Source organism: Sceloporus occidentalis, unplaced genomic scaffold, assembly GCF_023333645.1.
Source record: "Sceloporus occidentalis isolate IW3139 unplaced genomic scaffold, rSceOcc1.0.p SCAF_2, whole genome shotgun sequence".
Lineage (NCBI taxonomy): Eukaryota > Metazoa > Chordata > Lepidosauria > Squamata > Phrynosomatidae > Sceloporus > Sceloporus occidentalis.
This window is the reverse complement of record NW_028316982.1, coordinates 164,157,107-164,178,580: the sequence shown is the minus strand read 5'-3', so window position 1 is coordinate 164,178,580 and position 21,474 is coordinate 164,157,107. Positions and strand designations below refer to the sequence as shown.

The window sequence follows — 21,474 nt, the reverse complement described above, 5'->3', positions numbered from 1 at the left end:
GAGCAGCATTCAATTTTATACATTTTATATACAAGGTATACTTTTATTACAATATGCCAAAGAGGCAAATGTACAATTTTGGTTCCACCAAATGCAAGTACCCAACTGTTCGCTAAAAAAGTAAATGGGAAAAATACCTTTTTGCAAAATAGCTGTTAAATGTTCTCCTAACAGCTGCCTCTCCACACAAGCAATAAGTGGCTTCCTGTTTAAGGCAAAGAAAAGAAAAGAAAAAAAAAAAGAACCTATGAATACTTGTGCAGTTAGCAGGAAATCCTCCATAGTTATGGAAGTGTGTGCTCTTGGTTACACAGCCAGGGGAGGGGGAAGACACTATAATTTTGGATAGATACACACAAGTCATAGGTATGACACCTTTATGTTAAGCCAAAAATACAGAGCAATGATACAGAAGAACTAAAGTGATAAGGAAACAATCCAGTCATTACAATATGGAATCATGACTTCATTTCAGAGAGGCTTGAACACAATCTGGCATACCAAAGACCTGTATCTATACTAGCTGAATACAAGCAAAAATTTCTATCTTCCCAATTTGTGGTATGCTTTTAAACTTTTAAAAATACAAATATAGTTGGGGATTTTCTTTGATTGTGGCTGGTCAACGTTTTATGTATTGGCAAAGGATTCCATTTACCATTATAGGAAACAAATGGGGAGCTGCAAAAACTGCAACAGGCAGTATCCAGAGTCATAGTATAGTCTGTAGCTATGTTGTGCTATATGTACAGTATTTTGTTACTACAATGAATTGTACAGTTCCATGTTATAGAAGCGTAGGGGTGCCTGTTTTCTCTCTCTCTACTTTCTCTCTCACCTAACATAATGCAAGGGAAATAGTGTTATCTCATAGTGTATGTATTCATACATTCAACCCTAATTTTATATCCAGTTAGCTCAAGGACAGCAACCTTCCTCCTGCTATCTAATTTTTTCTATTAATGCTTGCAATGCTTCCATAGGTCTTGGAAGTCACTGTGGGATATGTTTCTATTCATTTTCCATTTCTGTTAATTTAAAAATGGATGCTGTTGCTGTTGTTGTGTCTTCAAGTGTTTTTTGACGTAGGGAAACCCAAACATAGGGTGTTCTTGTCAAGATTTTTTCAGAGGGGGTTTGCCACTGTCTTCGTCTAAGGCAGAGTGTGTGTGATCCTCCCAGTGGGTTCGCATGACCAAGTGGGAATACTGAACCTTGGTCTCCTAGAGCATTATTCCAACACCCAAACCATTATGCCACAATGGCTATCAAAATGGGTATGTCTCTTTATATGTCACAAGCTGACCAACAGTTTGGCTGGACCCCTTATCACTGCTAACCAGAGAATCACCCTACCATCCAGGTTCAATAACAGAAGAAATGATTATGATATACCTCATCATTCCTTCTGATATCTGGAAAAGTTATAATAAAACATGTAATCATTAGTAAAACACTAGTTTACAGCTATAGTAAGCAAACGTTCTTCCCATATTTTCAGGATAATTCAAAGCAGAGGTGGCCTTTTTATCCAAAAGACCAAATTGATTTTGGAGAAGCATATCAAGGGCAGTTGTTGAGCCACCTCCCTCCTGTCATGTAACCCCCACATAACAGCAGCAAGGCAGACCACAAACTAACATTGCCCAGACCACCTCACACACACTAGTCCCATTGCAATTAGGCTTTTAAACAGAGTTTGTTGATACTATGAGACCTTTTTAAAATGCTCCATGCAAGGAGAGTGGGGCAGTTTTTTTGGGTACTGTAATGTTGGTGACTTTCCAGGCAATCGCTATGCCTCCTTAAAAGCATAGAAGAGAAGAGTGTAAATCTCTCCTCTCTGATTATTGATTGATGATGAGAGCAACAAGGAAGCTGGTGAGTGAGATGAGGGACACAGAGACTGTGGAGTCACAGTTTCTCTATCTCTGATTGAATCTGACCATCATTGCAAAAGCTACCTTTCGCAGAGTAGCTAAAATCAGCTATTGATAATTTAAACTGAGTGGCATGCAACAGACACTTTTCTAAAACTTCAAGAAACTTTTGCTAAGCCTTTCCATGTGTCTTATGTTTCCATATATAGATAACAATTTATTTATTTTTAAATTCAAAGATTAATTTGTAAAATCATTTCACTAATGTTACTTTCTCAGATACCACAAATATAATACAATTCTATAGAAGGAATGCCTTAAAGGAACAGGAAACATTTTTTTAAAGATGGTCAAAAGCTACTCACTGTGTCCCATGGTCTAAATATGTTAGCACCCTATCTGCTTCTTCTTCTAAACGTTTGTTAACATGGTGAAGATATTCTGGAATCTGTCAAATGTAAAAATAAAAATTTAGAATGAAAAACTGTCTTTAAAAAAAGGAAGTGAAACATATTAAAATTAAGCTTTTACAATCCTGGACTATAATAGTAAAACCAAATATGTCATGCTGTCAATCAATCCTACCTTAAGCAGTTATGTAGATAATAGGCACTGATCACTCTGGTCATTTATCTACACTATCTACATTAATATCTATATTAATTCTTACCCTACTTTTCAATCACAATAGTACCCCAACAAGGCTAATACAATGTAAGAAAAGGTAAAATGATTAAAACATAAGTGTTTTGCTGGTAGTTGTGATTTTGGAGTTCAGTTCATGAACCAAAGACAATTACAGATACAAGCAAACTGAAAACATAGAAATAGCAAATTATTTCAGAATTGCTAGGCACTCACACTTCCATTCTGATGAGGCTAAAGGCAAAGTTGACGTTTTTTGTAATAGTGGGGAGAGTCAAAAGTACACACCCATCATGCAGACTAAACAACTTTTCATTTTCAGGGCTATGTCTCATCCCATGTCATTTTGTTAAAATTTTGTAGCAAAAGTTGCCTGCACTACACTGATTAGAGAACATTTGTCAACAAAAATCCTGTTTTTTGTTTTGCTTTTACCTGTATTTATTCAATAGCTAGGTCCTTTACTACTTTGACCTCACTCAGGAGAGCTAATCTATATTATGAAACTACTTTTAACAGAGGGGTTTTGTTGGCAAGCAGGTAGGGGAAAAATGGAAGTGTTTAAGCTGTCTGATATGTGGAAACGAATTTGTTTTGGTTGCTTATATAACTTTTATACAATCTAATTTCCTTTTGACAGAACCCTTGAAATGTCACTGAAAAATCTCTTATTCTCACACACACATATACATACAATAACAAAATAGTTACAGAGCTATAATACGAAGAACTGTAAGCATTCATTTCACATGTGTACAGATGTTTAAATGATTCTGGCTCAAGCAACAGAAGCAAGAGTTCAGTCTCCCTGAAATTAGTTCCCCAAAGAAATTCATACCTCTCTTTCTTGCATTAACCTTTGGCCTTCTGCAGTATATAAACGATTTGTATCTTCCAAAAATCTTTGTTCAAATGAGTCTTTGTAAACCTATTTAAGAAAGATACTGATATAGTTTATTAAATTAGTATCTAGTCATAACAACAAAAGGTGTCATGTAATTTCTAAAGACTTTTTAAACATGTTATTTTATAATCTATATCTTGATTCATTCTTTAAAAACTGTTATAAGAAACACTCCTATTTGTAGACAGAGAGTTTATAGTGAGCAAAAGTCATTTGAGCAAGTTTATATGATGGCTGGGTTTGTTCACATTTAATGTTCATAGAATCCCCTTCCCCATTTGCTTATCCAATACAGCCAGAAAGAGGAAACTAGAAACTTGAAACTTCTGCTTCCATTAACTATGAAATGTTGGTTTCATATTATACATCAATTTACAGCTGTGATTAATCTTAACTATTGTTTAAAAAGTAAATTAGGATTTCAAACAGTCTCAAATTGGGTTGTTCACCTTAAATCATAGTATAAACTAGTCCACATTTCAATACAAGAGCCAATGGAAGGAGGTAAAAAGGATTATACTTACTTGCAAATCAGACAGCATACTTAACAGACTTCGCAACAAGCTTCTATCCACAGCTTCACCATTCCGTTCTCGTTCAATCAACAATAAAATTCCATCAATAGTTTTAGTCTGAACTAGCTTATCACTAATAATATGGATTCTGAAAAGTTCTAGTCCCATATCCCTGTAAAAATATAAAAGATTAATTGGAATTGTACTAAAGTACATAGCCTGCAAACATCCTTTCAAAAGTTTATTTATTATATTGATAAACATTAGCTACATACGTTACCTATGTTATGCTTGTGCTGCAAATGTCTGGTTTCCAGTTCATTCTCAAGAATAATTTTATCAACAGTTGCCCGCTGCTTTGGGAATCTGTTATTTTGTTTATTACCTTCTCTGTTACACACTTTCACTGAAATTTGCATTTGGGATACCCCCCCCCCCCCGGCGCTACCTCAGTACTCAATATTTTAAACACTGATTAATAAATAAGAAACTTAAATTAAATAGGTAGATAATTAAGAAAGAGAGAAACAAAGAGAGCTTATAGATGAAGGAAGGGAGACCAAAACACTTCGAGATGGCATGGCAGAATTAAAGGAGAGGAGTCAACAATACACAGAAGAGAACTTTAGATACCTGACTCAGATGCTGGTGCATGGACTAATCACTAGATAGTGGATTGCACCTCTCCACCAGCCAAACAATTCCTGCTCTAGCTCACCCTTGAATATATAAGAAAGGCTGGGGTCATAAATCAAGCAGCAGCTGGGATGTGTAAGCTATTGCTACTGAAAGTTTTACCTAGTTTTAATTTACTGTCATGAATGTCCTCTACACTACTTCCCAATTGGTAGTACAGGTGCAAACAAATTCAGACACTGGACCTACCAAATAGATGGCAGCATTGAATTCTGAAGTATGTAAGTACGATCCAAAAACAGAAAAATGCTTCTAATCATGATCTGTAAAAAAAAAAGTTAAAAATAGAATAAGTTTTTTCTTTCTTTTTTAGGGGAGAAGGGAATGCTTCCGTTTATTATTTAAAAAAAAAACAAAAGACAAAACTTTTTTCCCCTTTTTTTAGTATCAAAACAATTGATATGGTTCATTTCTCCACACTGGCCCCTTAAAAGCCTTTGTGGTGTACACACATCCTCAAGGCCTAGATGGGTTGACAGAAACACAAGAGAAGCATACATCTTGGCAGATCAAGTCTCAATACACCAGAAAGCAACATGGCGGCCAATGTCCAGTTTTCTGTTTTTAAGACAATAGGGCAAGGTAACTCCTAACATCAGGAAGAGCACACTGGAAAAAGAAAATCAGCCCTCTCCTCACAAAACTGCCCATATACCAAAGCTATGAACGTTTAACTGAGCACACAGCAAGATTAAACTTGGCCGGGGGGGAGGATTTCATGGATTATCATGGGGGACAGACTGGAGAGCTGCCAGTTTCTTAGTAAGGAGGCATGAAAATTTACAAAGAGAAAAGGCAGAGGTGCACAAAGGATAACAGTTAGGTGTGTTTAGAGAGAAAAAAATATCACTTTAAAAACCTGAAATATAATTTTGACACAGCCGTGTTCCCCAACAGAAATATAGCTTTAAAAACCACAAAATGGTGCATTAAGGTTGACCAGGGTCTGGTTCAACATCCGTTGCTCCTCTTTGGTGCATTTCAGATTTCTAATGCTCCAGCAACCTTGCTTCCAATTCTTCAACCTTTCTGTTCAGTTCAGCTACTGTTCTCTCTGCAAGCTCGGCACGGCCTCAGTCTCCTTGAGGCTGTTGAGTGTGGGAAAAGTCGCACAAGAGCCCGTGATTCGTGTTTTCCACCCCGACCTGGAGAAAGCAGGCCACCACATGAAAAAGGCTGTTCATCCATTGATTCTCATACAGAAGAAAGAAAAGGGAGTTTTAAAAAGGCTGAGGTGCCCTTCAACCACAGCATCCAACTTGTAGAGGAGGAGCAGGACCATATCCAAGAACACGTTGCTACAGCCTTACAAAAGAGAGTGAACAGTGCAAACAAGTTGTTGAACAGAGATCTTTCCAGAATGAAGGCAAGGTTGCCTTGTAAGAACTTTGGATCAAGGAGGCTAAGTGCATTGCTACAGAGAATGACCAGAAACATGATGAGCTTGCCCAGAAACAGGCCGTCATGCAACAATCTTTGGAGCATACAGAGGAGAGGACTGAGCTGACAGAATTCTGCTGCTGGAAGCTGGATGAGCAGATGAAGTTGATGGACCAAAATTTGAAATTCCTTTGTATGGCTGAAGAAAAGTACAATACAGTGGACCCTTGTTATACGCTGGGGTTTGGTTCCAAGATCCCCCGTGTATAACAAAATCCGTGTATACTCAAGTCCCATTAAATATAATGACATAGCAAAATGGTGTCCCTCATAAAAAAATGAAAAATCAAGGTTTGATATTTGAAATTTATACTTTTTTGAAACATTTTCAAACCGTGTATGCTTGAATCCGTGTATAAGATATCCGTGTATAAGAAGGGCCGACTGTATTACAAAAATATATGAAGAGGAGAACAGAGTCTTGAATAAGTTTTCTTTTTTTTATACGTTCCTTTTACCATACACAGTTCTTGATTTTCTATCCACTACCAACATTCAGAATTATGATTCATCCAAAACGTACCCCAAAATAATTTGTATTTTGAAAGAAACGAAGAGTGGTAATTTTACCAAAGAAAAGCATTTACTAGTACAGTAATCAGCATATGCTGAAAGCCGTCCCCAAAGAACTAATGGCGCGCGCGCCTGCAGCACACACACATCGCCATGTGCCACAGGCGCAAGCCCTATTCATTCCTATGGGGCTTCAGCATACGCTGAATTCCCCTTACGTGGAGGGATCCAGAACTCCAAGCCTTAACTCTGATTGGGGATTAGTGCTCTGGTATGGGATTCCTATGGGAGGGAGGTTCCATTGTGTTTGAGGATATTAATTATTCTGGCTCAATTCAATTTGCATTCAGGCTTGTGTTCTGGGGAAGAATTGACTATGGTTGCCTTGACACATGGCATCTTGAGGGAGTGAGTCAGAAACAACATGATTTTGTTGACTTGATCTCTGAATGGCTTTTGACAACTGTTGAACATGGCATTCATCCAATTATCTCCATGAGTTGGCAGCACTATTTTACAGAGGTTCTGTACCTACGATTATGTCAGAAAGCAGCACTGGAAGACAATGCATTGGAACTAAGTACACTGTCATGTGCCACAGAGTATAATCTTGCCCTCAGTGATATTTAACTTCTATATGAAAATGCTGGGGACAGTCATTAGCAGACAGGTCTGAGATGTCATCAGTATGATGATTAGTTTTGAGATCTAGTTCTCTGACTACTGAAGCATGAGATACTCCTGTTCTGAATTAGTATGTAAAAGAACATAAATCAGAATGAACCTTAAGAAAATAGGGACTATACAGTTCAAAAGTTCTGGGTACTGGGGAATTTGTCTGTTGTGTAGTTTTCCCCAAAGAACAAATGTACCATTTGAGGGTTTCCTAGATTCAGTGTTAGTGACCTCTACTCCAAGAAACATCTATCACCAGTTTTGGCTTGTATGTCACCTGTTACCTTTCCTGGACAAGGTCTCAGTGCTATTGTAGTCTCTGCATTAGAAACCTTGTATTTCTAATACACCTTAGATAATGTGCTTTATATTATCATTATCATTATATTTATTTATATCCTGCCCTTTCCCCAAACAGGGACTCAGAGCAGTTCACAACATTACAAAAATGTACAATTAAAAGCATACAAAAGTAGTACATTAAAATTAAATTAAATTATTACAATATTAAAACAAGTTACATGTTAAAATAATAAAATACAATTTAAAAGATAAAAATGTAAAAATACTTTAAAACAATACAATGCCATCCCATCCCATGCTTTAAAAACTTTCTGTTTTAAAAGCCTGTCTAAACAGGTAGGTCTTAGCCTGCCGGCGGAAGACCAATGAAAAAGGGGCCATTCTGGCCTCCCTGGGCACAGTCTAGGGGCAGCCACAGAAAAGGCCCTTTCTCGTGTCCCTACCAACCGTGCTTATGATGGTGGCCTCTTGCAAAGCCTGGGCCAGTTCATACAGGGAGATACAACAGCCTGGATCTGACCTATTTATAGGTCATAACCAGCACCTTGAATTGTGCCCGGAAACAAGCTGGCAGCCAGTGGAGCTGTTTCCACAGAGGCATTCTGTAACCTGCCCCTGTTAACTATTTGGCTGCAGCTCTTTGGACCAGCTGAAGTTTCTGAACACTCTTCAAAGGCACCCCCCAATTAGAGTGTGTTACAGTAGTCAAAACAGTGCTACACTTGTAATTGGTCTGGATGCTGCAGGTGGTGTACAATATGGAACCTGGATAACGTGAGTGGGGTACATTGTTAGACAAATGTACCCACTATTGAAGCAACTACCCTGGCTGCCTATTAACCACTGACTTAAATTCAAGGTCTGTTTATCAGCATATAAAGTTTTAAATTTGGGGCCAGATTACCTGGCTGTCCTTCCCCAGTACAAATCTGTACTGTACAGTTACAAAGATTACTGGAAGACTGGTTGCACAGATGGCAGCAACCTGGTAGCTGGCTCTTTTTTATTTAGCTTTAAGACAGACAACATTCATGAAATGGGAACACTGAAGAAACACCAGTTTATCAACACAGCAATAACAATTATTTATATAAATAGAAAATGCAGTAGAGGTTACAGAGAAATAAAGAAATTAACAGAAAATGAACTATCTTGGACCACTAAGACTATCATTCCATTAACTGGCACGTATGTTTGGTAATGAATAACCCTCTTGTTTGCATATTCAGTAAAGAAATGCCAAATGAATGAATGTTGCAAAATGAATGAATTGAATCCATGTGCTTTAATTCTCTTGAGTTTTCCATTAATAGTACGTACCATAGGTTAACACCTAGTTATCCAATGATAAAGCATGACCTCCTTTCTGCTTGTTGCTATACTTCCATTCTAGCCGCTAAGCATCAATAGAAGGAGGCTTTCTTCATGGTGGCACTTAACTTGGTCAATGTCCTCCCCTCATTACTTAGGACATGCCAACTGTGATATGCTTTAGGAGACTGACTGAGGACTTTCTCTTCATCTACAACTTCCAAGACTGATTATGCTGTGCAGTTTTTAAATTGCTGAGTCTAGTCCTTTCTGGTTTTAAATGTTTGTAACTGATGAATACTTTTATCTATGACTACATTTTTAAAAAAACAGCATCTGCTTTGGTTTCTTAATTTGATCATGTAAATTACTATTTTTTTAGATGGAGCAAGCAGTATATAAATTATATAAATACACAAAGTTTGTAGAATATTGACTACAGAGGTCAGGATGCTTCATGCCATCTTTCTGCATTACACTGTCAAATCATCTTCAGATCATTGGTCCAGTTTGGGAGTCTGACAGAAGTTTGCTCTTGCTGCATCACAATGACAAGGCTTCTGTATGACACAGGCTGCATCCGCATTGCAGAAACAGTCCAGTTCGAGACCACTTCAACTGCTGTGGTCAGTGCTATGGAATTTTGGGAACTGTAGCCTGTTGTGGAACCAGAGCTGTCTGTCAGAGAAGGCTGACAAAACTAGAATTCCCAGAATTACACAGCATTGGGCCATGGCAGTTAAAGTGGTGTCAAACTGGATTATTTCTGCATTGTCAACACAGCCTATCTCAGACTGCTCTTTCTCACTTCATTTTTTTATTGTTTCATGCCTCACCAGCAAACAAAGGAGGCTGAGGGGAAACAGAACTGCTACATCATATATTTTCTCTTGGGCTCTGCCATCTGCAGTATCTACCAGGTAACTCACCTACACTGTTATATTTATTTAGCTGAAAGTCCCAATTGTTTTGATAGTGTTCTTTCAAGTGAGTAGGTTCTGGATGGCTAACGGGACATAAAATGTATTCCCATCAAAAACATCAATGAGAGAATGTGCCTTGTTTTCTTGTTTGTCAGTAAAGGAAAGAGATTAAACCTTCGTAATATGGTCATTGTCTTTTGCAGTTCTGGATGAATACTCAGATCAATCTCCTATGAGCCAAGAAGGAAACATCTACCCAATAAGGGTTTTTCCCTTCCTTTCTCTGTCCCTAGCAGCATGTTTTCTTTCAGGTTTTATCAGAAAACTCATGCTTTCCCCATGCCATACCCATGCATTTTAAAGAAGCCCGCTTTTTGTTTTGAGAACTTTAATACAACAGAATTAGAGGTTTCACAAAAATAATGAGTTCATGCACCATATACGTCAAACCTAAACTCAGTCCCTTTCTACAATCTTGTTTAAACACTACTGTTCAAGTAAGGGAAAAAACACAACTTTACATAATTCAAGCACTTAAGGCAACTTTACACATTCCCAATTGTCAAATAGCTAGCTGTTAATGAGCTATGGTAATGTGCAATTGAGCTCTGAAGCCAGCCTGCTGGTATCTACAACATAGTGTTATGTTAGTTCTTATTTGTAAAGTTACATGGCAACTTAAGCACTCTTGTTTTAGCAAATTCTTTTTCTTAAGAGAAAAGTAGGAACGCTAAACAACATTTAACTCTCTTTACTTCCTCTTTAAAATAATTCCTTACTGAACAAAGGGGTTGCAGCCATACTGAGATTGGACCCTACTCACAAACTGAAGGGTGGAGTCACTAGGGTTGGCATCACCCAGTGTTATAACTCATGGTGTCACCCCTCCACCATTGACTTTATCCCAAACCACACCATACAGATTTAGTAATGATTTTTGTACTAATGTTATTAATAAATTGTAATTCCTCTATATCACTGAACCTAATGGTAACAGTTGTGACATAAAATACTAGAAAAATTAAAATTATACCTTTAAATTACAATATCATGCACACAGCCTAAATGCATTTACATATACATAGTTTCAGGTGGTTATATTTGGTAAGATGTGTTTTTAAAGGAATTTTAAAAATAATAAAAAATATTTTTAAAAATTAAATTTTAATTTCTTTAAAAACCTGGGGCCTCTTCTTTCTCCTTTCACTGAGCCTTGTCTCACTCACACCATCTCTTTAGCAATTCAAAGGGAAGCAGGTGAACACCACAGCTCTTTTCTGCCAAAAGGCAGATATTTGGGGATCAGTAGTGTCATCCCCCCCTTAGAGCATCACCTGGTGTGGGCTGCAGCCCCATACCCTACTAGTGACCCCACCCCCGGACTGAAGTAAATGAAAATTAAATTGTTGTTGTTATTATGTGTCTTGAGATCAGCTCTGGCCTTTGGCATTGGCAACCTTATCATATTCAGAGATTTGCCACTGTCTTCCTCTTGCACGGATAGAATGTAACTTGTCTAAGATCACCCAGTGACTTTCCAAGGCTGAGCTGGGATTTGAACTCTAGCTTACTTGAGTCTTAGCCCAACACTAATTAAATTAGCCATGACTAAATAAAACTAACTGTGGACCTAGCCCACAGTAAGAGACATAGTGAGAAACAATCTAAAAGCAACACTGTTAGGAAGTGAACTGAATGAGGTGTTGGTACATATCTTGAATATTCATTCTTGTATAGAAAACAGAGCAACCCACAGAAAACACTAGGTTTTCCCCACGTGTGGAAGACCCAGTGGCTTTTGTAGATTGCTCCTTCTGTCTATCCAGAGAATGTATACTTGTGCAGAGCACAGAAAGCCCTACCATTCATCCATCAATAATGCTATAGGCTTTTTCATAAGTAGCTGCTTAATTTTGTAGGAACTGTAACACAGCCCTTTTATAATGACTGAATTAAGATATCAGCATTGCTTTTTCTGTACCTTAAAGCTACAGAACACTGTTAAAGATCTACAAAGGTCAAAGTTAATTTAGCAGTGTCATACAAGATCAGAGTTCACACTTATTTTCATGTTTAATTTTGGCAGAATCTTCAGACAGTCAGACATTAAACTGAACAATGAAAACAGTCAAGCCAATTTAATGGACATTGTCCTTGATTTAACTGGCTTATTTTTTTTAAGAATACACAATGCACCTGACTTACCATTTGCCTGCAGTGATCTTGCCAGCATTTATTTATTTTCTTCAAAAATAGAATACTATCAAGAGAATCTGTGCTGAATATGTTAAGAAAAACTATACCATTATTTTTGAGACATAATATTGGTAACCACATTTATTCAGTAAAATCAAAGGTTTGAAAAAGAAGTTAGGACTGCAGCTTGAATTATGAACCATAATTTCAGACTGATCTTCCTCAAACTATAGGAAGAATATATATATTTGTACTGTAGTAGCCCCCAAAAATTTCAAGGAAACTTTACAGCATTAAAAAAAACTCTTAAATTAAAATTCAGAACCTGATACAGACTTATTGTAGTCATAAAAAGTAAAAATTATGTTTCTGAAGATGGCAACAGATGACCAAGAAAAACCTGAATATCTCATAGTTTCAGATTGACACGATTAATTGTTCGCTCTAGAACACAAGCTAATGACAACTAAGCCAATACTCATGGAACTTATTTGAAAATCCAACACAAAATATGCGCAGAAAATTATCTCAGTAACTTCAATAGTTTTGCAATGAAAAAAAGGTACCAATATGCTGCAAACCTTAAAGCAGATTTTTACATTTTACAAATGAATGAATAATGTGTACTGTATACACCAGAAATTTTGGCCAAGACTTCATGTATCTAATGAAGTGTGATACAGACCAGAGAAACTCATAATAAAATTGTTAGTCTTTAAGGTGGCACAGGACTCTGGCACTCAGAGTGTCTGTGTGCATAGTCATAAAAGGATATTCCCTAAATAGAAGTATTTGTGCTTTCACATGATCTTCACAAACTTGTCTTAACTGTCGGTATAGTGTAGGCGATGCTTTGTAAGAACAGACATTTTCGACAGCCTGGAAAACACATAATATAATAGTAAGTTCAAGAAAATTAATGCAGCTTGAATAAATTATGTTAAACAGTAAGAAATTCTGGAAAGACAGTTTCTTCTACATATATTTTTCATGTTATACTCCAAAGGTTTATAGCACACTAAATCGTTTTTTCTAAGTTGAATGCTTTAGCTGAAAGTTGAAGAGAAAACATCTCCCTTAATTTTAACTGTTGACACTATTTTGCTGCAGATGGCATAGTGAAAGGGAAAAATGAGAAGTGAAGAGCAAGGATTTGTGTTGTTGCTGTGTGCCTTCAAATCGTTTCCGACCTATGTCAACCATAAGGCAAACCTATCATGAATTTTTCTTGGCAAGTTTTTTCAGAGGACTTTTTCACATGTGGAGGAATGTATCACCATTCCAAAAGAAGAAGGAAATGGGGTCAATTTGGAAATAAATGCAATTTCAATGGAGCCTTGCCTTACGCAGAGATGCCTTACAGCTTCCTTCTACCCAAGGTAGCCATCTTATTCTGCCTAATTTTAATATCCCTCCTGATTCCCACTGTATCTCATATAGAAAAAAGAAGGAAAGGTTGAGAATAAGTGCTGAAAAGCTGCTCAGGAGTTTTGGTGACACTTTATTTATTGTCATTTTCTTCAGTCACCACACATATTTTATGGAGTCAACTCATGTTACTCAGATTCTTGCTCACCTGACATTCAAGTAACTATCGCCATCACCTCCTTTCCCCCAAGGTCTGAGGCATTTTTGTGGGGAGCATATTTTGGAGAAACTACCTGATGATGGAAAAGTAAGGTTTCCTAACCTATTCTGGAAAAGCTTGTTACGTCTTTTTTATCCATTTCCCTGAAATTATTAGCGTTAAGAATAGGGTGGGATTTCTGGGCTGCAGACTCAAAAGATTGCTTGCAATGTATTCTAGTATGCAGACAAGAGGGAAAATATGTTCAAAGAAAAAATTAATTCTAGCTCACCTATGTAATTGAAAATCTAGATACGTTTCCATGCATAGATACTAAATACAGTCGGCCCTTCTTATACACGGATTTTTTTATACATGGATTCAAGAATCCATGGTTTGAAAATGTTAAAAAAAAGTATAAATTTCAAATATCAAAACTTGATTTTCCATTTTTTAATAAAGGACACCATTTTGCTATGTCATTATATTTAATGGGACTTGAGAATCCACCGATTTTGTTATCTATGGGGGAACTTGGAACCAAACCCCAGCGTATAACAAGGGCCCACTGTAAGATGCAATTTTAGGCTGCATCAATAAAAGTATAGTGTCTAGATCAAGAGAAATAATAGTGCCACTGTATTCTGCTCTGGTCAGGCCCCACCTGGAATATTGTGTCCAGTTCTGGGCACCTCAATTCAAAAAGGACATTGAGAAACTGGAGCGTGTCCAAAGGAGGGCGACTAAAATGGTGAAAGGTCTGGAAACCTTGCCCTATGAGGAACGACTCAGGGAGCTGGGGATATTTAGCCTAGAGAAGAGAAGGTTAAGAGGTGATATGATAGCCCTGTTTAAATATTTGAAGGGATGTCATATTGAGGAGGGAGCAAGCTTGTTTTCTGCTGCTCCAGAGACTAGGACCTGGAACAATGGATGCAAGCTACAGGAAAAGAGATTCCACCTCAACATTAGGAAGAACTTCCTGACCGTAAGGGCTGTTCGACAGTGGAACAAACTCCCTTGGAGTGTAGTGGAGTCTCCTTCCTTGGAGGTCTTTAAGCAGAGGCTAGATGGCCATCTATTGGGGATGCTTTGATTGGAGTTCCTGCATGGCAGGGGGTTGGACTGGATGGCCCTTGTGGTCTCTTTGCAAACTTCTCTACAGATTGAAAATTAAGTATCAGGGGGTAAGGTTTTGGTTAGCCTTTGGTAGAAATACTAGAAACAGTGCTTGGACCAAAGATTTTGAAGTATCTCAACTGTTTGAGAGCAATATTTCTACATGGCCTGATGTTTATTTAAAATGACACGCCCCAAACCACTATAACAAAAACACCCATCTTATTCATATATTTTCTTTTAAAAAATAGCTTGCAATTCTTACTTGGTAAAGTTCTTCAAGATTATATTTAATATATGTACTACTCTGAATTGCTCTGACTGCTTCATGAAGTTTCTGCCATGTCTCCTGAGTGTAATTATCAGGCAACGTGGGTCTCTCTGCAAAAGAGACACAGGATTAGTTTAAAATGAACATTAACATTACAACTTTATATTTTTAAAAAATCACTATGATCATTCAGGTTTGGTTGCTTATAAACTAAGAACATTTTAAGAGAGAATAGACTAGGAATACTGCATAGGTGTGATACATGTTATCATTGCATGTGTTTTATAACTAAAAATACAACTGGGTGAGTTAAAAACATACACCTTTTAAATATATCACAAAGTTAATATAAACTACAACCACTGTTTCACACAATTGCACTGAAAAGTTTTTTTAAAAAACAAAACAAAACACCACTGCATCTGTGATCCTTTAGCACCACTACTGTGTGCCAACTACATAACACATAAATCAACAAGTACCCTTATCTGTGCACAATCTGCATCAAAGGTATTTCACACTATTATATCACAATCTCTTACAAAGGCTTAAGTCCTACACATTTGCTTGAAATTAAGTCTTACTAAATACAGAAGGATTTAATCCCAAATAAACATGTGCAGGCTTAGTATACACGTGTTGTGAGATATGCATGTGTGGTTGGCAGTTTATCCCATTTCTTGAGCACTTATGCTACAATCATTACCTTATTAAAGAGGTAACAGGTATAGCCTTGCAAAATTAATCTGGGCCAGGATTTCATCCTTTCTTTTTCTGAGCCACTTTTTCCTATCTGAAAAAAAGTTTAAGCTGATTGTGTGCATTTGTGTCCTTCAATCGCAACCACACCAATATGTTCAGCACATTGCATTAGTATAAAGACTTTGACTGGGTTGATTTCTACCATTCAGCACCCTGACTATTTTGAGCGCTCTCCTTTCAAAAAACAAACATAAAATTCGGGATCTCTCCCTAATTTTTTGTAAGCCAATAATTCCCTATTTAGAATGGATTACCTGGAATTAGAAATACAAAAAGGTTTATTATTAAAACAAGGCATAAGCAAAGATTGCAATTCTGTGCAAGAAAGCCACACTGAATATATGGAGACTTTCCTACGAGTAAACATGCAAAATGTTTGGACTAAAAACATAATAGTTGTTTCTGTAGATAATATACCCTAAAATGTATTTATATATCCATCAATCTGTTTCCATTTCAATATGCCAAGCAATGATGGGGAAGGGAGGCAAAAAATAAATAAATCTGGAAATAAAAAAATGACGTTCTTTCCAACTTTTGCAAACCCCAAGTTCAGAAAAGTGAAATTTCTCATTTGGATTTTTATCACTCTAGGTTTTTATACAGAAGGACTGGATGAGGCAAGAAGTGTTAGACTATGTATACTTTAGGTTTACATGGATCAATTCCTCCTGGCACATTTTAAATACTCATATATCAGATGATGTCCAGGGTTTCTAATCTGTTAATGACTGAAAGTATGAAATGACTGGGTTGTATTTTGACAGAATGAACTAATATGTAACACAAGGATATGACCTTACATTGTGACTGTAACAGCTGTTGGCATTTGGTAGACAGTGCACAAAGGCAATTCAGCAAGATTGGAGTAACAGAGGAGCTAAAGACAGGACCCCAAGCTGCCACCATGAGAGCAGCAACACAGACTAGTTTCATTTCCAAAAGATATGAGAGCCACAGCAAGTCTGTATGAGTCTGCCTTAAATTTGCATTGATAAATTAAGGCCTTGATCCATGTTTCAGCACATAGGATTTTATTTTATTTTATTTGAAAAGTGGCCTTTGAAAACCACTCAGAGAGGTGAGATTTGCCAGTTGTGTAGCACCACTTCAGTTGTGGAAATCTTAACTGTAGGCAGGTTAGGGTAAATTTACACAGCTGGTGGAGGCAGTGCCATTCTGCCAGACTTTCAATGTTCATGTTACTCTCTGATTTTATTTATGGTCTCTGATTTTCTGTAATGGAGTTTTCTCGTTTACCTATGTTCAGGGCTGGGTTGTCTGGTAAACTGATGTAGTTCTATCCTATTATTCTTATCTGTATGTCTCCTCAAGCACTCAATAACTGGAGGGGTGTCCAAAAATATACCAAATAAATAAATAAAGTGAAGAAAGGGCAGCGAATGTCACATGTCAACAGAGAGGCCTGTGCTCACTGCCAGGTGCTGATCTGACCTAGGCAAACTGCCAAGTACCTTTGCTTTCATTCCTGTATGTTAGGCCAGAAGAAGTTGCTCAGAATCCTTGGTCTATTTAACAACATTCATGCCGCCAGGACTCAATGTGAGTGTGCTCTTCCTTGCAGTGAGGCATACAGTATTTGCAAATGAGGACTGAGATACACACAAATGTAGGTGACAAATCAACACTGTAAAAACAAGGTACACATCTAGTAGTGATTCAAGTGAATTAAGTCAACAAGGCTGCCTCCTGCAAAAGGTACAAACCTCCTAAATGAGGATAGAGGTGCTTTTGCAAATCAGTTTCAGCATTTACATTTGCAATCCAGATACAAAACCACGGGTGCATCTGTACTGCAGAAATAATCCACTTTGACACTGCTTTAACTGCCATGGCTCAATCCTATGGAACTGGTTTTGTAGTTTTGTGAGATATTTAACCTTCTCTGTCAGAGAACTCTGGTGCCACAACAAATAACAAATCCCAGCATTTCATAGCATTGAACCACGGAAGTTAAAGCCAAACTGGATTATTTCTGCAAAGCGTGCTTTGGCGCCACCTCTCTAGAATGTATTTGAATCCCATATATTTGAAAACAATCTATTCAATGTATTTGCAAAAATGTTGATTTTGTTTCATCTTGAAACAGAATGATGAGCACCGTTATTCAAATGTCACCATAAAAAATGTCTAAGCCTGCGTAGGGCTATCTTTTAAAAGACCATCTTTGTACTCCACATGAATTCTTACAGGACACCATACTTATTAGAATTACAGCATCACACAATGCAATGTAATTGGGGAGGTTTGGCTAAGAATTTACATGTTTCCTTCTCAACCAATGAAATGCTATTAAGGCATTCAGCACACGCACTGGTCCTCCAAAAAACACGTGGAAACAGGGCTTGCGTGGTAAAACACACTGTCCAAGGAGACCAATGGGGTAACCCACCAGCACTGTGATCTCAGTTCTTTGAAAATTTCCTGTTGCTAAGCAGTGCAGTCACACTTTTGGGGATTGTGCAAAAGACAGCATTGTTGCAGCTATCTTAACTTGTCACCTAAAGGGCTAATTAAAGCCTCCTGTCATAACTCCCTCTTCTTCCCAGCTTTTAGAGGCATAAGATCCCTGCCCTCCTTTGCACCTGAACACATCATCAACATGGGGAAAGAGAACAGGGTAAATGAAATAATAAAACTAAGCACCCCATTGAATTGTCTGCCTCAGAGGATGGCAGAATGGATTGATTCCTTGCTTGGCCACGAAACCCACCTTGGGCAAGTCACACCCTCTCAGCCTCAGGGGAAGGCAATGACAAACTTCCTCTGAACAAACCTTGCCAAGAAAACCCCATGACAGGTTCACCTTAGGGTGAGCGTACTTGAAGGCACATAACAGCAACAACACCACCACAGGAGGACTCCACGGGGCAGGAGGCATGCGTTACATAAAGCACTCTGAGCCCATTTTAACGGCCATGGCTCCATCCTACAGAATCCTGGGATCTGTAGTTTAGTGAGGCACCTGCACTCTTTGGTGGAGAAGGCCTGCAAAAACTACAAATCCTGGGAGTCCACAGGATGGAGTTACAGCACTTAAAGTGGTGTCGAGCTGCCTTATTTCTACAGTGTAGACTGCACCCTTACTAAGCAGATGACTTTTATAACACGTCTCCTTTTCCTTGTATGATTTGAAACTACGTGAGGAAAAGGACGGTAGTCTTGGATCCAAAACACATTGCAGAAATAATCCAGTTTGGGACCTCTTTAACTGGCCCTTGGCTGAATGCTAGGGACTCCTGGGAACTGTAGTTTTCTGAGGCATTTTAGCCTTTTCTGAGAAAAAAATAATAACCCAGTTTGAGAGGGCATTAACTGCCCTGGCTCAATGCTAGGGGATCATGGGGACTGTAGTCCTGTGAGACGTTTAGCCTTTTCTGGGCTGCATCCACACTGCAGGAGCAACCCACTTTGGGAGTGCATTAACTTGCCTTCTTGGCTCAAGGCTGTGGAATTCTGGGAGTTGGAGTTTGTTGTGGGGACAACAAACTCCAACTCCCAGAATTCCACAGCCTTGAGCCTAGGCAAGTGAATCCAGTCTGAAAGTGGGTTGTTCCTGCAGTGTGTTTCAGTCCTCTCTCTCTCTCTCTCTGACCCACCTCTGAAGTTCTTGATGACCAGCTTCCTGGAAGGGGCTGCTGCCAGGGCCTTGCTGAGTCCATTGGTGTGCCCCTGCTTCTGCTTCTGGGGCTGGCCGGCCATGTTGGGCGAGAAACACACGCAAACAACACAACCCACACAAACACACTCCCCCTCCCTCCCTCCCTCCCTCAGCAGAGGCAGCAGCACTGAGCCTCCTCCTCCTCCTCCTTCGCTGCCCAGGGGACGCCGCCGTGGCGCCCAAAGGCCATCCTCCTCCTCCTTCGCCCCAGGAAGAAGGGGCCCCTGACAAAATGGCTCCTCGGTCGCCCTCGTCCTTTGGCTAATCGCTCGCGCACAGCTGAGGGGAAGAAGGAGGAGGAGGGAGAGGCGGTTGCGCCTCCCCAGGCAGCCGGCAAACACCGTTCCCGCCGGTCCAAGGGAGGAAGAAGGAAGGAGGGCTAGGCCTCCAGTCGCAGGGCGAGCTAGGATGGAAGGGGGCCAGGACAAGCCTAGGCATAAGCCTGCCTTCCTTCCTTTTCCTTTCCTGCCCAGGAGCTGCCTGACTCCCAAACGTCCTCCATTTTGAGCAGGGCTAAGAAGAATGGAGTTACATTGCTTTGAGTGATTGAAGCTCAGGGTGGTCCTCCTTCTCTCCCCCCCCCCCCGCCTCCAAGACCTACCTGTCTTCCATCTCAACCTTCTGCCCATGGACCATGAGGGCTTACAAAATCACCTCCATTTTGAGCAGGACTACTTTATATTTCTAGGAGTGGTTTTGGCTCAGGGTGACCAGACTTGGTCCTCCTTTCTGTTCCAGGACCTGCCCTCCATTTTAGCCTTCTGCCCCTGAGGGATTACAAAATCTCCTCCATTTTGAGCAGGACTAAAGAAGAATGGATTTATAGTTCTATAAATCAGAGTTGGTCCTCCTTTCTTTTCCAGGGCCTGGCCTCCCTTTGAGCCTCCTGTCCAAGAGGAATTCCAAAATCTCCTCCATTTTGAGCAGAACTAAAAAGCATGGATTTACATTTCTATGAGTGATTTAAGCTCAGGGTGGCCAGACTTCCTCCTTTTTTCCAAGACCTGGCTTCCATTTCAACTTCATGTCCCTGCAGGATTCCAGAATTGCCATTTTGAGCAGGACTCAGAAGCATGAACTTACATTTATAGGAGTGATTTTAGGGTGATCCTCCTTTTCCAAGACACACCCTCCATTTCAGTCTTTCTGTCCAGGAGGAATTCTAAAGTGCTCTCCATTTTGAGGATGACTAAAAAGCATGGATTTATATTTCTGTGAGTGATTTTAGCTCAGGGTGACCAGATGTCCTCCTTCTCCAGGCTCTTTCCTACTTTTCAGATTCCTGTCCAAGAGAGATTCTGAAAGGACCACCATTTTGAGCAGGAGGACACTTTGAAATTTCTCCTTGATAGAAGGCTGAAAGGACACGTCCTGGAAAAAGAGGATGTCTGGTCACTCTGCTAGTAGATCCATATAAATTTAACCTAGACAATGAGGAAATCGAAATAGAGTTCCTGTTTGTTGTTGTTGTGTGCCTTCAAGTCATTTCTGATTTATGGTGACCACTAAGGATCATGTAGTTTTCTCATCAAGTTTCTTCAGTGGAGGTTTGCCATTGCCTTCCAATGAGGCTGAGAGAGTGTGACTTGCCCAAAGTCACCCAGTGGGTTTTTATGCTCAAGTGGGGAATCAGACCCTGTCCTCATCCAGAGTCACAACCCAGATCTCTAACCACTGCACCATGATGGCTCTCAAGGAGTTCCCATACTTTGGATCAAAGATTGATCTGAATGGTGACTGCAGTCAATAAATAATAAGAAGACTAGGAATGGGAAGGGCAGACATGAAAGAACTAGACAAGATTCTAAGGAGTAAAGATATACAGATGAACACTAAAGTTAGAACCATACAACCCATTATATTTCCCCATCGCCATGTATGGATGTGAGATCTGGACTGTGAAGAATATGGATAAAAAGAAAAACTCATTTGAGATGTGGTGCTGGGGAAGAGTGCTTAGGATACAGTGGACAGCCAAAAAGACAAACAAATGGCTCCTTGAACAGATCAAGCCTGAACTCTCCCTAGAAGCCAAGATGGTCAAATTGAGGCTCTTGCACTTTGGCCACATC

The 21,474-nt window shown here is 39.1% G+C and overlaps 1 protein-coding gene across 2 annotated transcripts in view; it reads right to left on the bottom strand.

Annotated features, from left to right (window-relative positions):
• The window catches only part of LOC149319218 (cullin-4A), a 40,664-nt gene extending 21,169 nt beyond the window's left edge, over window positions 1–19,495 (bottom strand). Inside the window, exons 1-9 of one of the 2 annotated variants that reach the window (XM_089511310.1) lie at window positions 19,341–19,495; window positions 14,953–15,068; window positions 12,777–12,880; window positions 12,011–12,080; window positions 4,830–4,903; window positions 3,954–4,116; window positions 3,364–3,453; window positions 2,246–2,328; window positions 138–205 (exon numbers count right to left, since the gene is read on the bottom strand). In XM_089511310.1, the coding sequence (XP_089367436.1) occupies window positions 138–205; window positions 2,246–2,328; window positions 3,364–3,453; window positions 3,954–4,116; window positions 4,830–4,903; window positions 12,011–12,080; window positions 12,777–12,880; window positions 14,953–15,068; window positions 19,341–19,443 (871 nt within the window). In that variant the 5' untranslated portion in view covers window positions 19,444–19,495. The remainder of the gene's footprint in view (window positions 1–137; window positions 206–2,245; window positions 2,329–3,363; window positions 3,454–3,953; window positions 4,117–4,829; window positions 4,904–12,010; window positions 12,081–12,776; window positions 12,881–14,952; window positions 15,069–19,340) is intronic. The other variant, XM_089511311.1, reaches the window with a different exon arrangement.
• Window positions 19,496–21,474: the final 1,979 nt, after the last annotated feature.